Here is a 22,509-nt window from a genome sequence, read left to right as displayed (position 1 = left end):
GTCACTCGCTAGGGAAGAAAAATAGGCGGAGCCAGGACCGTTGCAACTCCCCAATGAGAGTGAGGCATTGGCGCCAGCTTCCCTCTCTCCGCCCTTTTCCTTTGCTCCACAGCTATACGCCGTCTCCCGCCCACTGGGCGCCGCTGGCTAGTCGAGCCACTGAGTAAGCCTCGGGCAGGGTAGAAAGACGACTCCTAACCGGAAGTTACTGTTGAAGCTAAGGCAGCCATAGTTGACAATGGCAGCAGGAGTTTCCTGGCTTCCGGTCTCCAACCTGACGTAGATTTTTCCTTCGCCTAAAGTCACCGTTACCCCGGGCAACAGCTGAACGGTCTGGGAAGGGATGCTTCTGTAAGTAGGCCCAAAGACGGACCCTAGGTGACCAGACAATGTTAGACAAGTAAATTCATACTCAAGACTACGTTTAGTTTCCTTGCCCTTATTTTGCTGAGACGTCCGGTCACTTACCTAGGTGGACTACAGTTTGGGGCTCCGAAAAATCCCTCTCCTGTCCGGAAGTTGCATTTAGCACTTCCCAGTAGAATCATGGCAGAGGGGTGGGAATAGTTTCCACCGCCCAACGCCGCGAGGAGTGCCTATTCTTGGCAGGAATTGCAAGACGAGGTGAGTGTCCCCGGGCCCCACCCACAGGGATGGCTGAGGTCGACGGTCCCTGGGACTTTGGAACACTGAGAAGGTAAGCGGGCGTCGGGGCCACTTCCGCTGGAAGAAGGTTTTCTTTCCGGCTGGCTCGGCAGTCCGCCCTCCCTCCGCGCCTCTGAGGTTCCCTTTGGGGCCCGACCGCTCGACAGATCGCCTAATCCTAGCTCAAGTTGCCCGGCCGGAGGGCCCCAACCGGGTTAGAGCGCGGAATGTACAGCGGAGCTGGGGCGTGGGGACGGCTGGAACAAATTGGAACTCCTGACCACGCCCCCTCTTTTCTATTAAGTATGGTAATTCCATTCCCTCATCTTTGGAGAATGGAGAATTCGGGAGCTGAGGAAGTCATTTTCCACTCCCAGCTGTAAAAAAGATGATTTCCCCAGCACCGCGGCAAGACTTCTAAGTCCTATTTCCTCGTCCCTTGTCCGCTTCTAATTTTACTTTCTTTTTCTTGTCTCTGGTTTCTTTGTAAGCTTTAACTGAAGTTCTGGATAAAGATATGCTGCCCTAATCCTGTGAGTTTACTATATGTTAAACAACTTAATGCTCGTGAATATTCGTAAAATTATCCTATGACTTTTACAAGGCTAATCTTGACATTATATTATGTATTTCCTTCCGTAGGCTTCAGTCAAGAACTCCGACATCTTGGTATTACCAGATTGAATGCTAAAACAGCAAGAAAACGACCAGAACTTTCAGGTAAATTGAAAATTGATTATATCTAGCTAGTCCACGAGTGCAAATCTGCCCTCTTTTACCTAATTTCTCCCTCCTTAGTACACATGCTTCAGCCACAATGAACTAATCATGTTTCTTTTGAGGTTAATTATTGTTGTAGCAATGACCTTTTGGATTGAGCATCCATGATTCTGTTATCCTTAGAGATGTGTTTCCAGATTCTTCCCAACAGGAAGTAATTTTCTTTGAGCTTATCTAAGCACTTTTTATACCTCTTTATGCCATCACTGTTTTTAGCTTCACTACCATGTGTTACGTAAATAGAATGGTTTTGTCAAATTCATCAGCCTATTGTTTCACCCAGCATATATTACTTTGATACTTAGAAAATGATTGGATATGTTGGGTGTCTCCAAAATGCTCAAGACACTGCTAACCAAGCTTTCTGTTTTCTCAATTTATTACAAATTCTGCATAGTCCCTGCTATTTAACTTACACTTTGGTTTCTCCTTTGAAGTCTTATCAGCATGATTTTTTCCCAAATGTTTTATCATAAAAAAAGTTCATACATTTAAAAACTAAAAGAATGTATAGTAAACATTCATATTCCCTTCACTTATTCAGTAATTAATATTTTGACATTTATTTCATCCCTCCTCAGATACTATTTTATTATTGCTGAACTGTTTGGATCTAACTTGCAGACATTTATTTTTAGGTAGGCACCCCTAAAATCCGACAAGTAGTAGTTATCCTTCAAAATACAATGTCATTATTACAACTAAGGAAACTAATAATTCTGTAATATTTAAAATGTAATGTGTGCAAATTTCCCCAATTGATGCAATATTTTTATACCTTCTCTTCATCTCCTGTCTCCTAAAATCAGAATCCACTAAAGATTTGTGCATTGTATTTGGTTATTAGCACTCTTTAATCTTAATTTAGAACTGGCCCCCATGCTTCTTCTCCCTGAGTATAATAATATTTTGAAGTGTTTGAGCCAAAGTGGTTTGTTGGGTTTTGTTTGTTTGTTTGTTTTTAAAGACATCTCTTTTTTGTTATTTCTTAATAACAAAATTAACCCAGAGGCTTAAGTTTAATATTTTTTGCAGGAATACCTGACAGTATTCATATTTTTCCAATCATGATTAAACTTTCTCAGCTGTACTACATATACCATTGTCATTAGTTGCTGTTAAATCCATCCTACTTAGCACATAAAGAATTTGGCATTTAATCCTCCTGTGTATGAGTAAGTTAGTGATTTCAGCTGGCAACCTAGACTGCCTACATTTAATAAAAGTTGCTGCTACTTTGCCTCTACTTGGAGCTGATGTATTGTAATTTGCAGCAAAGTGTACTGATGTCAGCATAGTTTCATGAGTTTCAACTTCTGGCAGACTGCTGTTGAAAGATGTGTGGGCCCTGTAATTCAAATACAGATGAATCTTGATGTTATCAATGCAGATACCAAAGCAACTGTTGCCCATCTGGCCATGATCCAATTTAGGCAATATTATTTTTCCTCCTGAAAAATTCTCTTGCAAGTTTTAATTGGTCCTAGTGTTTTTTGTGATAGCTTTTGGTACCATTAAGCAGAGCCTATTAAAAATTGCAACATCAAGATTATACTTAACACTTGGTTCATTAGGAACATTCTATCCAATGGAGAGTGTGTTATTAGTGGAATTTACTTCATAATCATAAGAAGAGAACTCCCATGACTGTCAGGTTTCTTTTCTGAATACTACTTGTATTTCATCTTGAAAGATAAGTGAAAGGAGGAAAGTGCACTACAGCCCAAGAAAATAGTCTGAGAGGGCAAAATCTTTTAGATTAATATTGAATGTTTTTACCCACCATATTGAAATTTAAAATAATGCACTTGATCAGTTGCTTTCTTGGGTAGAAGGAAATTTGTTCATGTGGAACTATGAAAAATTTTTGTTTTGTTTTTGTTTTTGAGACAGTACTGTTTTGCCTTGGCTGATCTTAAACTCCAGGGCTGAAGCAGTCCTTCTGCCTCAGCTTCCCAAGTAGCTGGGATTACTGGCACATGCCATCATGCCCAGTTATGTAATAAAATTTTAGCTGACTCTGGATTCAAGAAACAGAAAATAATATATCAAACTATAGAGACAATTTAGAATCAGATCTGGGTTTCAGGAACAGGATTATATTCACTGGCTGGGTGACCCTGAACAGTTTACTCATTTCTTTATTATCTATAAAATAGAGCCTTAAAATCTCTTATATTGTTGAACAGAGTTAATTCAAACATATGTAAAATGCATTAGCTTGGTTTATAGCACATGGAATGTGGTCAGAGTATGATAGTTATTAGTAACTTCTAAAGCAGTCCAATTTGGGCATATAGTAGGCATTAAATATTTACTGAGTATATTACTAAATCTAAGATAGTTCTCCAAGTTTAATTATGAGGAACCTAATTAAAAATCAAAGATTCTGATTCAGTAATTCTGATTTCTGGAGAGCTTGAAAAATCTATATTTTTAATAATAGTCCAAGGGATTTTGATGCAGATGATTGGAGGAGCAGGTTTTGAGAATACATGTGTACAATTCTCTTTGCTTGCATACTATTGAAATAGCTAACTATTTGAAGTACTAAGCAAATACTTTTTCTAAAGATTAATGGCCAGTATTCTTAAGACTTCTGTCTAGTACTGAATTTTGAAGTCTAGGAGAGGTCATTAGAAAAAGGCATTTTGTATTAAGTAGGATATGTCATTTTCTACTAACTTTATAGTACTGTCTGCTACTGGAGTATACCAGAGCCAAAAGCATCATCCAAATTCTCCCACACCAGTTCTCATTCTGAGGCCTAAACACATTTCAGACACTAGACCCCACACATTTTATTCACTTGAGTCTGAATTAATTAACCAAATTACCATGTTATAACATTTTCTACCAACAGATTCCAGATAGAAAAGAAAATACTATGGACTCCAACTCTATGACATATGATGTTACTTGGCATCTCCAGATGAACATTATCAATCCATTAAGCACTCTGCTAGCGTGTGGGAAGTTGCTTGAGGGAGTGTTACTACTTTGCTGAAAAACATGTTCTTTCTGGGCTCCCCCTTTCACCTTTTTCTCAGTTTATATCCAAAAATCTGCTATGCCTTTGAAAATTCATTTGTCGGTCAACCTTAAGTCTTGGATAAGACAAAAGAGTTTTTTTGGTTGAGTTGTTTTTTTTTTTTTAAATAGTAAAACATCATCTTTTTCTTAGACACATTTACATCTATAGGTGGCCCATTAAACCAAGATCGTTCTGAAGAAACAATCTATAGGATCAATACACTGTCTTAAAGAGCCAGAAAAAGATACAAACAAACAAACAAAAAACATAATGATAGAGAGGATCCCCAAACCATGGCCAACAGATGGGAACCTTTAAAGCAGACCAGATAGGGGGAAAAAAAAATCTTAAGTTCCCAACTCCCACTTAACCATGACTCCTACACCAGTGGTGCCACAGATGTCCCCACAAGGGGACCAGATGCTCCCACAAAGGGGAACCAGAAGTGTAGAATCAAGGGTCTCTGTGTGCACACCATGGGAGCTTATCAAATGGCCAATATGTCATGACTTTACTGTATTCAGTTTTCTTTTTCCTCAAAGTAGAAGTAGGTGGAGCAATCCTTACAGTGCAGGGAAGGAAGGCAGGAGTTCCTCTAAGCAAAAGGGGCTTTGGCAGCTGCTGAGTGTCCCTCAGTCCCTCTCTCTACTTACAGGAAGAGCTTTTCTGGTTCAGTTCAACCCCAGGCATATTCACCCATTTCTTAACTTTACAGTAGTCAGCTCTCAAAAAGTTCACCTTACATCCTCGGCATGGAACTATAGTTGCTTGGAGTGCCAGGCCTGCCCAAGAAAGCTGAGCAGGGGCTGCTCTGGGGTCCCATCTGGGTCGCCAATATTTGTAACCTAAAGGTCGGTCCCTGTCCCCAATGCTAATTTAAATAATGAGTACATGGTTTTGAGAAAAAGAAAAAAGAAGTTTTATTGCTTTACTAGCAAAGGAGAAACACAGGGGATTCCTGTCCCAAAGTCTGACTCTGACAAAAGTTTTGTTGTTATTATTCCTACCATTCCTGCTTTGCCCATTTACAACGTGCACTAAGCAGACTAAATTTTCTTTAAAGGAACTAACAATAAATATTCACAAGAGAAAAATTCCCTTAATGTGCTTTATATAAATAGTATTGCTCCTGGTACCTCCTTTAGATCCCAGAGTATTTTTGTTTCTCAGTGCCCACTAGGCCAGGCATAGTGGTTTGTACCTGTAATCCCAGCTACTTGGAAGGCTAAGTGAGGAGATTTGCTTGAAATGAGGAAGGAGTTCAGTACCAACCTGAACAACCGCAGCTAGACACCCCCCCAACATCTCAAAAAAAAATTTAAAAAAGATAATCAGTGCCCACTAAAAATTTAAAAATAAGATAGTTTGGGATATAATATATTGCAGTGGCTCTATATTTTACTGTAGTTGGAAAGTCACGTGACTTTAATGTCTAGGCAGGTAAGGTTTGAAAAAAGGGAGGGGAGGAGCAGTAGTAAGGACTTACGAATTTGAGAGCACATGCTTACAGAACTGGGATATCACTTTCCAGCCCTAGCACAGTTTTGCTATGCAGGAATGTGAGCTTGGTATTGCCAGATTTGTCAGGTAGAGCTAAAATTTGGATTTTATATGAAATCTGCATATGGCTCAAATAGTTTTAAAACAAGGCAGCAAATCATTTAACTGGATAAGACCATAGGTCACCAGCTTATGACATTAGAATTTCTTACATGAAAACTTGATTTTGCTCTGAGAATCTCAGAATGCTTTTGAGAATCTTTCTTTTTCTCCTCCATATTTCAGGTGCCATTACATCCCTAAGCAACAAATCACTTATCTCCATCAAAAATTCAAGATAAATTCAAAGAATTGAACAGCAAGCTTCTATTCCTTTGATTACAATTTCATATATTTTTATTATTTACTACCCACTTAAAAGACTTCACATTTTTTCAGCATTGAATTATAAAATAGGTTTACTTTATCATATTTTCAAAAATAATGCTTAAAATTTGGCAGCCCATGCTGCTTTAAATTTAAATAAGTAAAACAGGTTTTTAGAGGGAAAATACCTTTAAATAGATCATGCTGTTTTATACGTAACATGGTGTTTTATAAATATTTCTAGAGTCAGAATGTACCTAAATTAGGAGGCTGGGTTTGTGGCTCAGTGGTAGAGTGCCTGCCTAGCACATGTGAAGCACTGGATTCAATCCTCAGTACCACATAAAAATAAATAAATGGATAGATAAAAATGTATCATGTCCATCTACAACTAAAAAAAAAAAAAGAAGGTACCTTAGTGGTAATCTAGAACAAGTCCTTTATTATATGAAAATTACACCTGGAATAGTAAATGTCATACTGTATTTCTAGGTACTTTTATATCCACTTTTTGCTTGAACCTTGTTATGAGGAAACCAAGCCTCTGATTAGTTAAGAAATGTATTCAATGTCACACAGCTAGTTATCAGTGTGTACCCCATTTAAAGAATAAATATAGAATAGATTGATGGGAGGGACACTCTGGTGGAAGCCTTTAAGTCATACATTGGATTTTATTCTCATAACTTATTTTAAACACTTGGAACCCTGGAATATTCTGAAGCATTTCATCTCAGACTTGAAAAAAATAGGATTTTATACAATTGAGATAAGCTAATGAGTTAAGATAAGATAGTGGGGGGGGGGGATGACAGTGAAGACCTAATAACAGGTTAGAATTAAGGATGATAACCCATTATTCACCATGGGGCTCCTAATAAAAATCAAGTGGAGTATGGAGACCTAGTGTGACCTATGAGGATACTTTTAAAAACAGATCCACATCCTGTCCTTAACATTTTTAGAAACCAAGACTTGTCTTTGCCATCCACAGTGTTTTTGTTTTAATGTTTCTGTTCCATATATGTGTACTTTGAGTTAACCAGGAATGGAGTTTGGATTTTAGTAATCTTATTCCCTTCTCTTTTCCCCTTGTATGACTACAGCCTATATTTTCCAGATGGTTAGATGAAAACACAGGGTGTAATCTAAAGCTGATAGTCCTATTCAGCTATTTAACACATGATCTTGGTCTAATCAGTACACTCTCATGTGAGCTATGACACAAGCTCTCATGTAATCTGATAGAACATGATGAAGAGAAATATAAAACATAAGCTTTTAAAGTATTGCATATTAAAATAAAAATTGAGATTTGAAAGTTCCAATTGTATATTCTTTTTAAAGTAATATTTAGGGATAAGGATATTTACTCAGTGATAGAGCACTCACTTACCAGGCATGAAGCCCTGGGTTTGATTCCTAGCACTGCCGCCACCACCACCACCCCCACAAAAAAAGAAAGAAACTTAATGCTATAAACAACATCCATAGTCAAAAAGCAGTTTTTGCTCCTAGGAGATTGTTTTCAGGGTGATATCAAACATGACAACTGTAATGCAAAATCCACAAAATAAGAAGAGGGAAAGAAAAAGAACAGTTTATTAGATGTATACATTGGTCTGGTTGTTGCACCCACAAAGGAAAAACAGAGTTCTTTTAATCAATATGCTTCACTTATTTTTTTTTAATCTACATCATTCCTAAGATTTACTATTTGACACACATAGTTTATTTTCATCCTCCTTTGTAAAGGTCATTAATAGCTTTATAATTATCCATTCCAGAAGATATTAAAGAGTATGTTACTTCAAAATTCATTTGTTTCTATTCATCTACTCTCCTGTTATCTTTTTAACTTCTTAAATGTTGGTTTTCCTTTGGTGGGTCTCTACACTAAAGTACTTAGGGTCTCTAGGTCATTCTTCAAGATCCAATATAGAAAGAACTGAAAAGGAATTAAACTTTGGAGTAAGGCAGATACACGTTCAAAGTCCGTTTCTCTACCTGCCAAGTATGTGATATTGGACAAGATAATTTTTCTTAGGCCTTAACCTGTTAAATGTAATAATTTATATATATATAAGGAGGGATACTCTGAGAGGCAGGTGGGAGCATGGGTTATTCAATTCTAAAACCACCTTTTAGGCAATGAGAGCTATTCTAAGATTACTATAGAATGTCCCTTAAAATGTCCTACAGGGTTAAGTACATGACTTTCACAAACACTGTGCCATTATGGCTATTCTTAAGGAAACTAAAATTTAAGAGCCACTAAGCAAGACTGAAGGGAAAAACCTAAGGTAAATGGTGAATACGTTTTAGGACAATATGCCTGTAGAGAGAATGGGTAGAAAATTCTAAAGTGCTCCTGCTTGCCTGAAGATTTTTCTTTATTCTATTTTAGTGATAAGCCTCCATAACGAATACATGTTAATAGATATTTTTTTCTGAGAATCTAATCTTATGACAACATTGTAGTGATACAAATATAGTAAGAATTGCTGGCATTCATTGAGCTCCCATCAAATGCCACAGACTAATGTAATGGTTTTATATGAATTATATCCTCAGTACACTAACTTTCTCAAGTTGATGCCATTACAAGCTTTTATTTTACAAATAACATTGAGACATAAAGTTAACTGACTAATCTGACTTTCAATACTTTTCTCAATTGCTACACTATACTCTTGTCTCTCTTTTCCATTAACCCCACCATCTTTTTCCATTCTTGGGTGATTAAGTCTACTTGTATAGCTGACTACTGTGTCATTGACTCTGAACCTCAAATTTTTACCTTCAAATTAGACTTCCACACTTGGTGAGTCTGAACTTAATTCATGGTATTCATCTTCTCCCCTGTATTCTCAACTTGAATTAATATCTGCACGTCCACTAGCTCATCTCAGTCATCCTTGATCATTTCCTTATCACCCAAAAGGGAAAGAAGGGGTTGGTGGGTGGCAAAGTGGAGGACATTTGAATCTCAACTTGTACCTTTCTTCCATCTTCTCTTTTTAATGTTATCAGATTTAGTTCATAAATTCATCATCTTATCTAAATAGGAAAACAGCTTCCTTACTGATCTCCTTGCCTCTGTCTCTTGTGAGTTTTCATTTATTTTGTCTAGAATATGTCTCCCAAAAGTGAATCATGTCACAGACCACTTAGAGCAATCCAATTAGCTCTCTCCATCTATAGGATATAAAGTCCAAATTCAAAGGCCTAGTGTTAAAGGCCTCCATTTAGTCCCCTCACAGTACCTGATGCTCACTGTATGCACACTGGACTCTATATATAGACATTTCCTTAGAACTTTGCCTAGAACACTCTCACCTTGTTACATATCCCCTTCTTACCTAGTATACTCTCACTCTGATACTAGCTCTAATATCACAGTAATTCTTCAGAGACCATTTATTGTCCCCTAAACTGGGCTAAGTATTTTGTTATTGTTTGACTTTGTATTTTTGAGTGGGGTCTTGCTATGTTGTCCAGACTGGCGTAGAACTCAAGATCCTTCTGTCTCAGGTTTCTGAATATCTGGGATTATGGGCATACTTTTATTAAAGCATATTGTCTTCATCTACAGATTTTTTTTCATGTTTATATTTCCCCAACTAGCCTACCCCTCAAGGAGAGGAACTAGTTCTTATTCACTGTCTCCCTTATCTAGCTCTGTAGTAGGTACTTTAATGACAGTGTTTATTGATATGTTTGGATAGGCACTTAAAGACCCAAATTCCTTTTCTTACGTTACATTTATTATTTTTCTACTCTGAAAGAATAATTCCCTTGTCAACTAACCAGCATCCTTTAATATTTCCAGTCTTTACTATCCACTGTTCAATTTCAAATAGAATACAAGGTACAACATTAATTGTAATCCATAAACTCATCAATTTGTGACCACTTTAGAGATCCATACTTTTTTTTTTTAAAGAAGGAGTGAGAGAGAGAGAGAGAGAGAGAATTTTTAATATTTATTTTTTAGTTCTTGGCGGACACAACATCTTTGTTGGAATGTGGTGCTGAGGATCGAACCCGGGCCGCAGGCATGCCAGGCGAGCGCACTACCGCTTGAGCCACATCCCCAGCCCCAGAGATCCATATTTTCTTGAACAAAGGACTACAGACTGTTCTTTCCAAATAGGTAATGGGTGTAAAAGTAAGAGCTTAATGAAAGATTCTGTTTAAAGGTCATCTCTCCTATTGGTCCACAAGATTCAAATCCAAGACATAAGAGCAAACTTAATCATAACAAATTATAAATTTTTATTTTCACAGACTGAAAGGTTCTATTATTATTGATTACTTTTGTTTTTATGAAGATGGTTGCCTAATGATAATCTATTGTGTGTAATACTCTGGGATCTATTCTTATCTTTAAAATATTTCAGTGGCTTTTCTTATTTCCTTTAAAATCAATTCAGTTATGGTTTGGTTTTCCAGACTGGTTGAAAGTAACTTTTTTTAACATCACTCCCCTCCACTTCCATAATACACCCTGGGGTTTGAGTTGTTCCTCTTTGTCTCTTTGCAGAATCTGTTACCTGCATCTGAAATTGCTCTCTTAATCATCTCTGCCTTTCACAGTTGCTCCAAATTTTTGTTCACATGGCATTTTTACATAGATTTCTAAGTGTAGAACTTTTATATTAACATTGCATTATGGCTGTTTATGTGCCTATTTCTTCTCCCTCGCCCTGGTTCTAGGATTCTCAAACCTAGAGATTATGCCTTAGTCTGACTGGACTTAATTTCAGTATAAAATGGCTTGCCATATAAATACTTAAATTTTATTCTTAACCTTTTATTAATAAGAGATATTAATATAAGAATATAGAAATAAAGCTCAAAAATAAGCATTAGTTAACATTTTGGCCCAAAAGACTTGAATATACTTGAATCTCAAAACTCCCCACTTAAGAAATTCCTTGTGATATGAGACAAGAATAGTTGTAATTCTTGCCAAATCCCCCAAAACTATGCAAAAAAGATTTTCTCCTAAGAAATTTAAATGATTCCTTTAAATGCAAGTTTTATCCAAGGTGGTCTAAATTTTTCACTTAGTAGTCTTGTGTTGATCTTTAAAGTAAATTATATTCAGAATGTGGCCTGTACTAATTTCAAAATTAGTTATTTGTGAACAGTGGCATTCTTCCTAAATTTGCTTAATCCATTGCATCATATTAGACATACCACATTTAAAATGACATTACAAAGTATGTTCTAATGAGCTTTGGTCCCATAAAAGAACTTTCAAAAGATTCCAGGATCAAATAAGTTTTAGAAATGATACAAAATGATATTCAGTGCTCCAATTGGAGATTAATCACAATAATTTCTAGAAAGTCCTGCTGTTAAAAAAAAAAAAAAGGGTTTTCCCCCCTTCCCAAGTCTCTCAAATTTACAAACTATGAAATCTCAGAAATATCCATTAACATCTCTAAGAACTTGGGTGATTTATTGTATAGATTAGCAATATTTATAGCAGGGTTCACAAAACCTTCAAGATATCTGAAGAGGGGAATGGAGGTAAGCAAGGTTAAGGGTAATCAATTTCCAGATCCTAAACGTCCGTGTTTATTTGGTCTTTGCTGATACTGAATTCCCTGATAAAATGGGCCTGTGCATAAACCCACATGCTTAATCTTATTTCTCATCTCCCCTTTCACAATCATCAAAGATGTTAGCAAGGAAAGGTTTCTTTCTAATCCTATGTAGAAATTTTTCTATGATGAAATGCTCCAGGGGGTAAAAATCTATTAGGAGCCAAATAGACCAAAGTGAACATTATAACTCTAGTAATATAAACGAAGAGCCAGGTTCTATTCTAAATTATAAACATTTCTTGCAACAAAGAAGAGTAATTAAAATATCAAGCAAGAAACCATTACATTAAAGTTGAGATGGAAAAAGATCTGGGAAGAAAAAGAATAATATAAAATTTCTGATTTAAAAAAGCTTCATTTTTTAAATTAATGGTAGCTATTATGTTGAATATTTTTAAGACATGTTTTTAAATATGCTAAAAATTATATCCTTATAATTATTTAAGCTCATGATAAAAATTTTGTCAGTTTAGAAATATTTAAAATGATAGTTTTTCAAAATTTCTTTAGGAGTATGCAATAGAAAATTTGAGGACCATTGTTGGGCACAGTGGCCCATGCCTATAATCCCAGCAACTCAGAGGCTAAGGCAGGAGGATTGCAAGTTCAATGCCATCCTGAGCAACTTAGCAAGATGCTGTCTCAAAAATTTTTTAAAAAGGGCGGGGGGGGCTAGAAGTATAGCTCAGTGATAGACTGTCCCCGAGTTCAATCCCCAGTACCACAAAGAACAAACTTTTAAAAAAAGGACTATTGGTATATCTTCTCAAAAGTTCAGGATACTTTCATGATTTAGACTAATACAAAAAAAAAATTACTGGAGATTTTTAAGTTTTCCACATGTATATGATTGATTTTGAAGTAGTTATCTTTCTTAGACATGTCTTCCAGATCTCCTAAAACAGCAAAATATTTCATGACAAACATTTGGTTTTCCTTCGAGTTTTTCTGAAGGTTTTAGACAACCAGCTTAGTTAGCTAGATAGGTTGGCATAACTTTTGCAATGCATGAGCACCAGCTTAGTTAGCTAGATAGGTTGGCATAACTTTTGCAATGCATGAGCCATCAGAACTATTATCTCTAGGAGAAATAACAAACTTTTAAAGTTTGGGAGGAAAGAAAGAAGGTGATGAGTTAACCCTGCTTTTTTTGTAAGCATTAATGTAAGAACAGTTTTACTTCTGCAATTTAATATGTTTTTTTCTTAGAAGGGGCCTTGACAATCTGCATCATTTTTTACTTTGCCATGGCATAGTTTTCCATTCTACAGATATTTCATAATTTATTTAACCTTTGACCTAATAGTGAACATGTAGGTTCATCTGTTGCTCAACATTTTGCTATTCAATGTAATGCTTTAATGAACATGCTTATTATCTTTATACACTTGTGTTATTATTTTTGGGGGGGGCTGATTACTAGGAGTAGAAAGTTTGGGTCAGAAAATTTGTTTACTTTTAGTAGATACACAAAATATCCCTCTAAAAATATTGCTATTACAGAATTCTCTCTCCCCATACTTTCTCTTGTTGTGTGGATACTGTCAGACTTTTTACTTTTTGCAGTTTCACAACACAACACATGCTTATAGTCCAACCCACAAAAGCAGTCTTTGCTGAAGAGTCACCTTAATGAGACCATTAATTTTCCTATTGAAATAACCTCCTCCACTATATCTGAATCCCTTTAAAATATTTTGTTTTTCAATAGCAGTTACAGTTACATAGTATTCTTTTGCTTCTCTTACCTTACTCCAGGCTGTAAGTTCCAAAAGAGCAAAAGCTTTTGCTTTTTTGTTTTGTTCACTGATTAACGAAACATGTGCCTGGCACATGGTAGGCACTCATTTATTGAATTGAATGACCATTGTAGTTGTATGATACACATAATATCAGCCATCACTGTGATATTTCTCTTTGATCATGTGTCCCTGGTTTTGTATACATCTCACATAACCACTCCTCTCTGAGGAGCAGCCACAATTCCTTCAAACATACTATACCAGAGAAAACACTTATGTTTGGCTGATAGCAGACCACCTGGGAGAAGGAAATAAATGCCTTTTCCTATTCTGGACTCCAAGAGCAGTTCATTATCAAAATAATACAGCCCAGCCAGTGCTAGCCATCCAACTACCATCTTGCTTATTTTAGCCCTTCCCATCCTGCTTCTCTCCTGCCAATGCCTAAGGAGGTCTAGGGAAAAGATTCATCCCTAGTAGAAACCTCTTAGGCAAGTGATGGCACTGGATCTTCCCCACACCAGTCCCAACCCACTCCCTGCCAGTCCTTTGGCCCACACCCTTTCCATTAACAATGGCATCTTAGTCAAACCAAGAACTGAGGTTTGGTAGAGCACCAAGTTTCATTGTTTTTTCTTCAGGCCAGATTTTAAATGTGAAAGAGGCATAGAAAACAGGGTAATTTAATTATGAGTTGGGAGTTGCTCACTACATAAAACAATTAAGATTTTAAGTATTTTTTTTTTTTACCATTTTAGTATTTTGGTGACAAATATAAAAACATTTAGCTGGTATTTACTTCACCTTTATCAATATCTGTAATATATCCTTTTTAGTGGCATATCATGTCAGATTTGTACTAAATAAGGGCCTAATATTTTCATTATGATATCTTTACTGAAAAGGTTAGGTGTTGTTTTTGATAGCTGTATTCAAAGCTGATCAGGAGTCTTCAGTGTTATTAACTTTCAGCCTAACATGGACAAAAAAAAGATAGTGACCATTAGATAATACTGAAAGGCCTAAGTAATAAGAAAATTAATACAGAATTGTACATCCTAAGGAAATTGCATACTTACCTCATACAATGAGTTGGTTTATTCCAGGCTTAGGCCCTTTTCCCACTTCATCTTCTCTCCCCAACAATAGTATAAAGTTTGATGAAAAAGTTCATGAAAGCAAATAGAGGCTCCTCAGGAACTTAAAGACATTTCAGAATAATTATTTGAACAAGAGATGGGAAGAAACTTGGAGGATGGAGAGTAGGAAGCTTTTATTAGGCATGTCAAAGTAGTGGAGCGGGAATGACAGAAGACCAGAAGCAGTTCACTTGATTATAATTTACAGTGGGTGGAAAAGACGGGCATCAAGCCAGCATCACCACTTCATAAATAATAAATCTTTCTCCTGTAGTGGTGATGTTGTGAAAGATGTATGGTAAGATTACATCAGTATTGTGAAACATCACTAAAAGGGTGGGACTGTCTGGAAAAGCATCTGTATTTGGAAAGGGATCTTTCTACAACTTGTCCAGAACACCTTGAATATAAGCTAGGATGTAACATTTGGAGCAAATGTTATTGGCCACACTTAGCATGTATGCTGGATATTCATAACTATATTCAGGCTTGTCCTTGAGCGCATGTAGTATGCCTATATTAGAAGAGTAAACTGAACACACTCACTTCTGTTTAGAAGCCAAATTACTGTGTTGCTCCCTTAAAAGATTGTACCTGTGTATGCAGTAACATCCTTAGGATGCTTTTCATTTGTAGAAGGTTTAGAAGTAGAAACTAGCTGTTAACTACTAGGAAAAGTGGGAATGTTAGGAAATGTTCACCTACTACTTCCTTTCCTACCTACCTGCCTGATTCATGTATCTTTCCATTACTAGTAATGTTTTTTTGTATCTTTCTCCATTCAGGGAAAGACTATCATTAAATCAAGATGGCTGCATGTAAATGTCTTTTCCTCAGCTGTTTATTAATCATCTTAATCAAAAAAACAAAGCTCTACCAATGTTTCCCTACCAAGGGAAAATTTCAAATATTCATCCTTCCAATTAACACCACCACTGACTAATAAAAACTGACAAGACCTAGATGCTTCTATAAACTAACCTTGTTTGAATGAAAAGAACCACAGAAAATAGAGACATTATGCAAGGATAGGGAAGTCCACATTCCACAGAAATTGTGATTTTACTCTTTAAACTAAAATGGAAATGTCTCAAGTAATATACTGGAATATATTTTTGAATACTATTAATAATTGATTTCTCATTGAAGGAAAAAAACGTACTGTATCCAACAATTCAAATATGGCCGAACTGAAGTCAATGTTTCGGGAAGTTCTTCCAAAACAAGGTACCTGCATCAGTTACTTAGGTCATTATTATAGAGACTTAGAAAGTGATAGTCATTGTCACATAGCAGTGTTAATATTCTAAACACCTACCAATTATTGTGTTCTTTATATCTCATTTACTATCCCCTTTACTGTATACTCTGAGTAGGTTATACAGGAATTCACTTTTCTCAGTAAAAGAAAAAAATGCAGATTCTTATACTTAGAAATATGAAATTTTTCAGTGGAAGTAATAACTTAATGGAATTCACATAAGGTCTGCAACTGGGGGAAAAAAAAACCCTAAATCAAGCAATAATAAGAAAAGTTTAAGGTTGAAGTTAAAAATGCAGCAATTTGAATATTTAAATTAATATCATACTTTGGTACATTTTTGTTCATTGTGTATATATTCTCCCAAATTATATTTCAAAAAACATCTGACACAAAAAGGTATGTTTTATGGTAACTTAGAACCTTGCATACAAAGTTCAAAACTTGTCTTCCTTCACACGCCAATATTAAGAAATGATACTTATAGAATAGACTGATCTTTCTGGTTATAAGCAAAACAGTCTAAGATTAGGGGGTTTTCAGTGACAGGTTTTTAGATCTTTATTCTAGCTGCTAATCCAAACCACCTAACACCTGGATTATCTTCCTCAAAATTAATTCTTATTTCTTGTTAAATTTAGGGCAGTTGTCTGTAGAAGATGTAACCACAATGGTGCTGTGTAAACCCAAACTTTTACCCTTAAAATCTCTGACTCTGGAAAAACTGGAAAAAATGCAGCAAGCAGCACAAGATACAATTCACCAACAAGAAATGGCAGAAAAAGAACACAGCAGCAAATAACCCATTGATGAAAACTTATCATAGGGAACACCCTACCTTGCCTACCTACCTACCACTTAATAACTAGAAAATATTCTGTATCTGTATGTTGAAAGTAGTATTTAATAAAACTGGTAACATTCATGTTCATATAAATGAAAATAAAATCCCCAAGACTGATAAAACTTGTGAATTTAAATAGTGATTTCTATTGACCACAAATAGTTAAAACTTTGAATTTTCTTTTACTTGTGTTTTTAGAATTACAAATTATTCTTCATTCCTACTGCTGTCAGTTTTTTATTTATTGGCACAAGTGACTGATTTTTAACTTTTATATACAAAAGATCTTTACATGTTTATTAAATACCTGAATTTGAAGATACCTTCTAATCTCAAAAAGTATTTATTTGGGGCTTATACATTACCTAATTTAAAAATTTTTAACCAATTGTGTGTACCATATCATGTTTATTACTATCTTTCCTGACCCGAATGATCCTACAATAACCAAACTGGTTTCTTCACCTATTCTATAATCAGCTAGGCTTTTAATTATACTAATTTTAAGGACTAAAGAATTACATTACTACCTTTATCGTCCAGCTATCAAACCCAATTAAAAACCTGAAATTGCTTATATAAGCAATATATATAATTATATGAGGCAAAAAGCTGTACCTAAAACTGTTAATATGTTGCTAAGAATAGTCTTTGTAAATTTTTACTAAAAAAAAAATCCTTGGTTTGCTGCAGTCAATAGGCAATTTAAATTATTGTAGACATTGAGGCCTTGTTGAGCAGTTACGCTCCGTGAAACAGAAATATGATCATTCTTTAGATAATTATTTATTGGCAGCTTGGTTCCCCCCCCCCACCATCGGTAAATGTAAAGCTTTAAGTCATTGGAGAATAATTTTGTGTAAGCATACCTTTTATATGTGTGTGTGTGTGTGTGTGTATGTGTGTATATATATATATACACACACACACACACATATACATATACATGTATACACACATATATATACACACATATATATACACACATTAAATTTCAATAAGCTGTAGATCAGATCAATAAATTATGCATGCATTTTTCCCCATTATAATCTTAAAAGTATTGTACTTTTGACTTAAATATTTGCAAGTTAAAAAGTTTGTGAAGAATATAGCTTAAATTCCATAGCCCAAATGTAGATCCTTGTATGGTTTGATATTTGCTGCATGAAATTAGAAAGGGTTTTATGTTTTTGTTTTGCTGTGCTAAGGATCAAACTCAGGGATAAGAAATTAAAATTTTTTTTAAAGACCAAAAATAAATCTACTCCCAATAAAGAATCAACACTGCTTCACATGTTTTATTTTGTTGTACATTCTTGTAGAACCGGGATCGTTTTTTCCAGTTTTGTAGAAAAATAGATGTTCCAGCCACCATTTACTTAACTGTCTAGTCTTTAAGACCAATCAGTATGTTCCCTGGAAAGATGAATAAGTCTCATGACTAACTCATTTTTTAAAAAATTCTTTAAAACAAATAACTTTTTTTTTTTAACTCCCAAAGCACAGTATTTCAACAGCAGCAGCCAACATGGGGTTTTAGCAGCTTAACTTTGCCCCCTAAATAAAGCTTTGTATAAACCAGTGATTTTACTACAAAAAACACTGTCTTTGAAAGAAAGGAGTGAGTGGCAGTCAGACATCAATGCAAAACTTGGAATGATTAGGTCATAAACATGGCACTTACAAAAAGTAGCTTATTAGAATATTCCACGTAAGCGGACATTTTTCTGTCCCTCCTTTATCACCTCAAAAATTAAAAAAAAAAAAAGAAAAAGAAAACACTTCCTTTAAAAATTCCCCTTAAATGTAAGTTTATAAAATTTCAGTAAAGAAATGCCTTGTACCCAAAACAAGTGCTTAAAAAAAAAAACTAATAACTCTTACAATTCAGATACATATTTTTTTATAACATCTAAGACTGCAAGAGTTCTTATATGTTCTTATATTCAGTAGCTCTCTGGTTTAAGGCGACCTCCATCTCCTTCGCTTACAAAACGCTTTCTGCCCCTGTAATGAAAAATAAAAATATGAAAGAGACAAATTCTGACTATATTTAATGAAAAAAATGGAAACTTTGAAGGGTTTTATTGTTCATGAAAAGGTCAACATGTCTTGTTTTGAAAGACTTTTTTTCGCTGCTACACATCTTATCATAAAATAGCAAATGAACAGCAAAACCTGAGTAGTTTTGTTTAAAAGCTTATTTATAATTTTTTTAAATATATTTATTCATTTATTTTTATGTGCTGCTGAGGATCAAACCTAGTGCCTCACACATGTGAGGCAATGGCTCTACCCACTGAGCTACAGTCCCAGCCCTTAAAAGCTTATCTATTGAAATAAGTTTTATTATTTAACTGGAGTTATATTTTTAAAGTTAAAATAGAAAACTAAGGCAAATATTTTATTTAGAATATTTATTTCTGTTACATTATAAAAGCTAAACTAAGCCAAATAGGAAACACTAATAATGTAATTGAGAATTACACATACTAGAAATATGGAACTTATCACACTATCCATTGTAACTTAAATTTTTTAAAAAACTTTTTCTCAGCTATAGAAAACCCATAACCTGAATGTGGAAAAACCAATCAATCCAGTTAACTCTAGGTTATGCCCCGTTTTGGGATTCTTGGCATTTCAAACTCAAGAAGCCCTTCCCTATAATGTGACCACACTCCAGCTATAGGTAGTAGCAACAGTCCAAGAGGAACAACTAGCCAGCAACCTAAAGCAGTAAAGGGAAAAGAGATCCCATGAAAAATTAGCCTTTACTCTCGGATCCCAACTAACACACATAAACATGCAAGACCATTACAAATGTGCACTTAGCCCAAATAAGCAAAATGATAGAGGATAAAAGTTGTTGGGAATACCCTGAAAATTTAGGTATCTCCTACAATGACCCTCAAGAGTAAAGCCATAATAGAAATCAACATTTTCAAAGAAGCTGAAAGACTTTTAAAAATAGTGGTATTGACCCCTTTTCACACTTAATTGTGGCTAAGTGGAAACCAGCCACATTTTATTGAATATAAAGGCTTTACACTATGTACTATGAGATTTAGGCAGGGAAATAAAGAAGTAAACAGCAAGAAATCTTGCCAAAGTTGAGTGATTTTACTGATGCCATTTGGCCAGTACATTTATGAATGGTGCCATCATAAATGAAGGTCGACATTTCTAAACATTTCTGTCAAAGCCATTAAAATCAATCTTTTGCTGGGCACAGTGGTGCACACCTATAATTCCAGTGGCTTGGGAGGCTGAGGCAAGAGGATCTTGAATTCAAAGCCAGCCTCAGAAAAGGCGAGACACTAAGCCACACAGCAAGACCCCATCTCTGAATAAAACACAAAATAGGGCTGGGGATGTGGCTCAGTGGTCTAGTGCCCCAGAGTTCAATTCCTAGTGCCCCCAAAATAAATAAATAAATAAATAGATGGATAAATAAATGAACTGAATCTTTCACCATTTTTTTCCTTCTCTCGTAATGGCTTCTAAATTTTCTAAAGCAATCAACCATAAGAGGAAATACTTTTTGAAATTCAGTTTTCACAATGCACTTAAAAGTTCAGAAATTTTTTCAGATTAAACAATTACAAAATATTATGTAAAATGCAAGCAAATTAGTCTATTATTAAATGTACCTATTACATCATAAGTGTCATTAACAAAAATCCCTAATTTAAGTTACATCTTATTAGAATTACTGCCAAAGAAAAATACCCTTACATACACACACACACACACATGCATGAATACCCACGAACATACTACAATTAGCCTCAGTTCTTCATCCTATAATAAAGCAAAGGAAGCCACACAGTATGGAAAAAAGCCTAAATCTTTGGAGCCTGAAAATATCTGAAATCATATTTGTCCTCTACCATATACTAGTCATGTGACCTTAGAAAAGGTACAGTATACTTCCATAAGCCTCAATTTTCTCTCTTGTAGGTGATGATACCTACTCTGAAATAACATTTAACTACTTAAGAGTCTGGTACAACACAGAACTGCTCCACAAAATTATTCTGCTTCAAAAACTGGTGCTTCATGAAGTAGTCCTATATATACATACAAGGGGACAAAACAAGCTTTACCCTTGTTTCTCTAAAAACTCAAAACATGGTTCTTGCTCTTCAATCACTTCAGGGAAGATACTATTATTTTTCTGAAAGAGCTGTAATGACAGAAAACTCTTAGCTTAACCTTCCCAAGCACCTCATACAGGATTTTATATTGAGATAGTAGTATTTAAATAAAAGTACCTTGAAGGACAAAGATCTCTTAGTTGTTTGGAAATAATTCCTGCCTGAAAACATTCTTCTACAAATCTCTCAAGCACAGAGTATGAATGTGGGACATCCAGGTTAATGTCCGGAATTTCATTGTAAATTCTTTCATAACCCTGAAACAATGAAATTATGTACAGAATTGTTAGTCCATATAAAACACATGTCATAAGACAGTAGAATGAATAGGACATTACTTTCCTATATACATATATGATTACACAACCAATGTAATTCTGCATTATGTTCAATCAGAAGAATGGAAAGTTATATTCCATGTGTATCATATATCAAAATACATTCTACTGTCATGTATAAGTAATTTTTAAGAACAAATAAAAAATACATGTCATGAAACAACCCATCACTATGTCATCAATCTATATTTAAGGCCAAATGTTTATGCTGTAAAACAAGTCAGATTTGAATTTTGAAAAGTAAAGTACATTTCTTACAGAATGTTTTCTTTAAAACTTCTCAAAAGAGCTGCAAATAAACATAAAATCCTTGTCTATTTATCTATATTTACTACCTTTTCAAAAACCCCAAGGCAGATAAAAAACATCAACCAAATTTCAATAACACAATTTTAAATAGGAAAAAAGTATAATTTGTTAAAAGTTCATGTTTTTTTGGGGGGGGGCTGGAGATGTGGCTCAAGCAGTACCACACTCGCCTGGCATGTGTGCAGCCCGAGTTCGATCCTCAGCACCACATACAAACAAAGATGCTGTGTCCGCCGAAAACTAAAAAATAAAATTCTCTCTCTCTCTAAAAAAAAAAAAGTTCATGTTTTTCTCTAGATATGAAATAGAAATTGTCATATTTTAGAAACTGAACCCATGAGGGAGAAAACAGTCACATTTTTTCAAAACGGGCAAAAAAACACTGAAATGTTTCTTTCAAAATAATGTTCCAAGTGTTTCAGACCTCAAACACTACCATTTAAAAAACTTCTATAGGCATAACAACACTAAATGTGCCTAAAAGAAACTTTCATTAATGATTCATAGTCTTTATTCAGTATATATAAGGTATATGCCTAAAAATTTTTCAAAATATTATACTTACTCTTTTCATTTGGTCTACAGTGATGGTAGAAGACTTCCAAAGAGATTTTAATAAATCCAAAATCATCTTGAATGCACTTTCTCCAGTTGACTCTAAAACCATAATAACAGCCTAAAAATGGAATGAATAACTTTTTATTCATTAATTCATATATGAAAGCTCCCTTTAATATATGATCCTGATTTTATAATAATCTTAAAAATTTAAG

The 22,509-nt window shown here is 35.0% G+C and overlaps 3 protein-coding genes across 5 annotated transcripts in view; 1 reads left to right on the top strand and 2 right to left on the bottom strand.

Annotated features, from left to right (window-relative positions):
• Positions 1–623, bottom strand: part of Shoc2 (SHOC2 leucine rich repeat scaffold protein) — a 99,090-nt gene extending 98,467 nt beyond the window's left edge. The window contains exon 1 of the mRNA XM_026389188.2: positions 469–623. The gene's annotated coding sequence lies outside the window, so the exon portion shown is untranslated. The remainder of the gene's footprint in view (positions 1–468) is intronic.
• Bbip1 (BBSome interacting protein 1) lies at positions 196–18,764 on the top strand. The gene is made up of 5 exons (XM_026389187.2): positions 196–351; positions 1,137–1,178; positions 1,288–1,365; positions 15,974–16,051; positions 16,727–18,764. The coding sequence occupies exons 4-5, from the start codon at positions 16,006–16,008 to the stop codon at positions 16,885–16,887; spliced, it is 207 nt and encodes a 68-aa protein (XP_026244972.1). The 5' UTR covers positions 196–351; positions 1,137–1,178; positions 1,288–1,365; positions 15,974–16,005; the 3' UTR covers positions 16,888–18,764.
• Positions 18,765–18,850: 86 nt separating this feature from the next.
• Pdcd4 (programmed cell death 4) overlaps positions 18,851–22,509 on the bottom strand; it is a 35,646-nt gene continuing 31,987 nt past the window's right edge. For 2 of the 3 annotated variants that reach the window (XM_026389184.2, XM_026389183.2), the window contains exons 10-12: positions 22,302–22,412; positions 21,207–21,346; positions 18,851–18,936 (exon numbers count right to left, since the gene is read on the bottom strand). In XM_026389184.2, coding sequence (XP_026244969.1) covers positions 18,876–18,936; positions 21,207–21,346; positions 22,302–22,412 — 312 coding nt within the window. In that variant the 3' untranslated portion in view covers positions 18,851–18,875. Of the gene's footprint in view, positions 18,937–19,336; positions 20,734–21,206; positions 21,347–22,301; positions 22,413–22,509 lie in introns of those variants that run through there. The other variant, XM_026389185.2, reaches the window with a different exon arrangement.

The sequence above is a fragment of the Urocitellus parryii genome, chromosome 5 (assembly GCF_045843805.1).
Source record: "Urocitellus parryii isolate mUroPar1 chromosome 5, mUroPar1.hap1, whole genome shotgun sequence".
NCBI lineage: Eukaryota > Metazoa > Chordata > Mammalia > Rodentia > Sciuridae > Urocitellus > Urocitellus parryii.
This window is presented reverse-complemented; position numbering and strand designations above follow the sequence as displayed.

Coding starts and splice junctions, on each gene's coding strand:
- Bbip1 (XM_026389187.2), top strand. CDS start 16,006: ATGGCCGAACTGAAGTCAATGTTTCGGGAAGTTCTTCCAAAACAAG. Junction 16,052..16,726: donor GGAAGTTCTTCCAAAACAAG/GTACCTGCATCA, acceptor TGTTAAATTTAG/GGCAGTTGTCTGTAGAAGAT.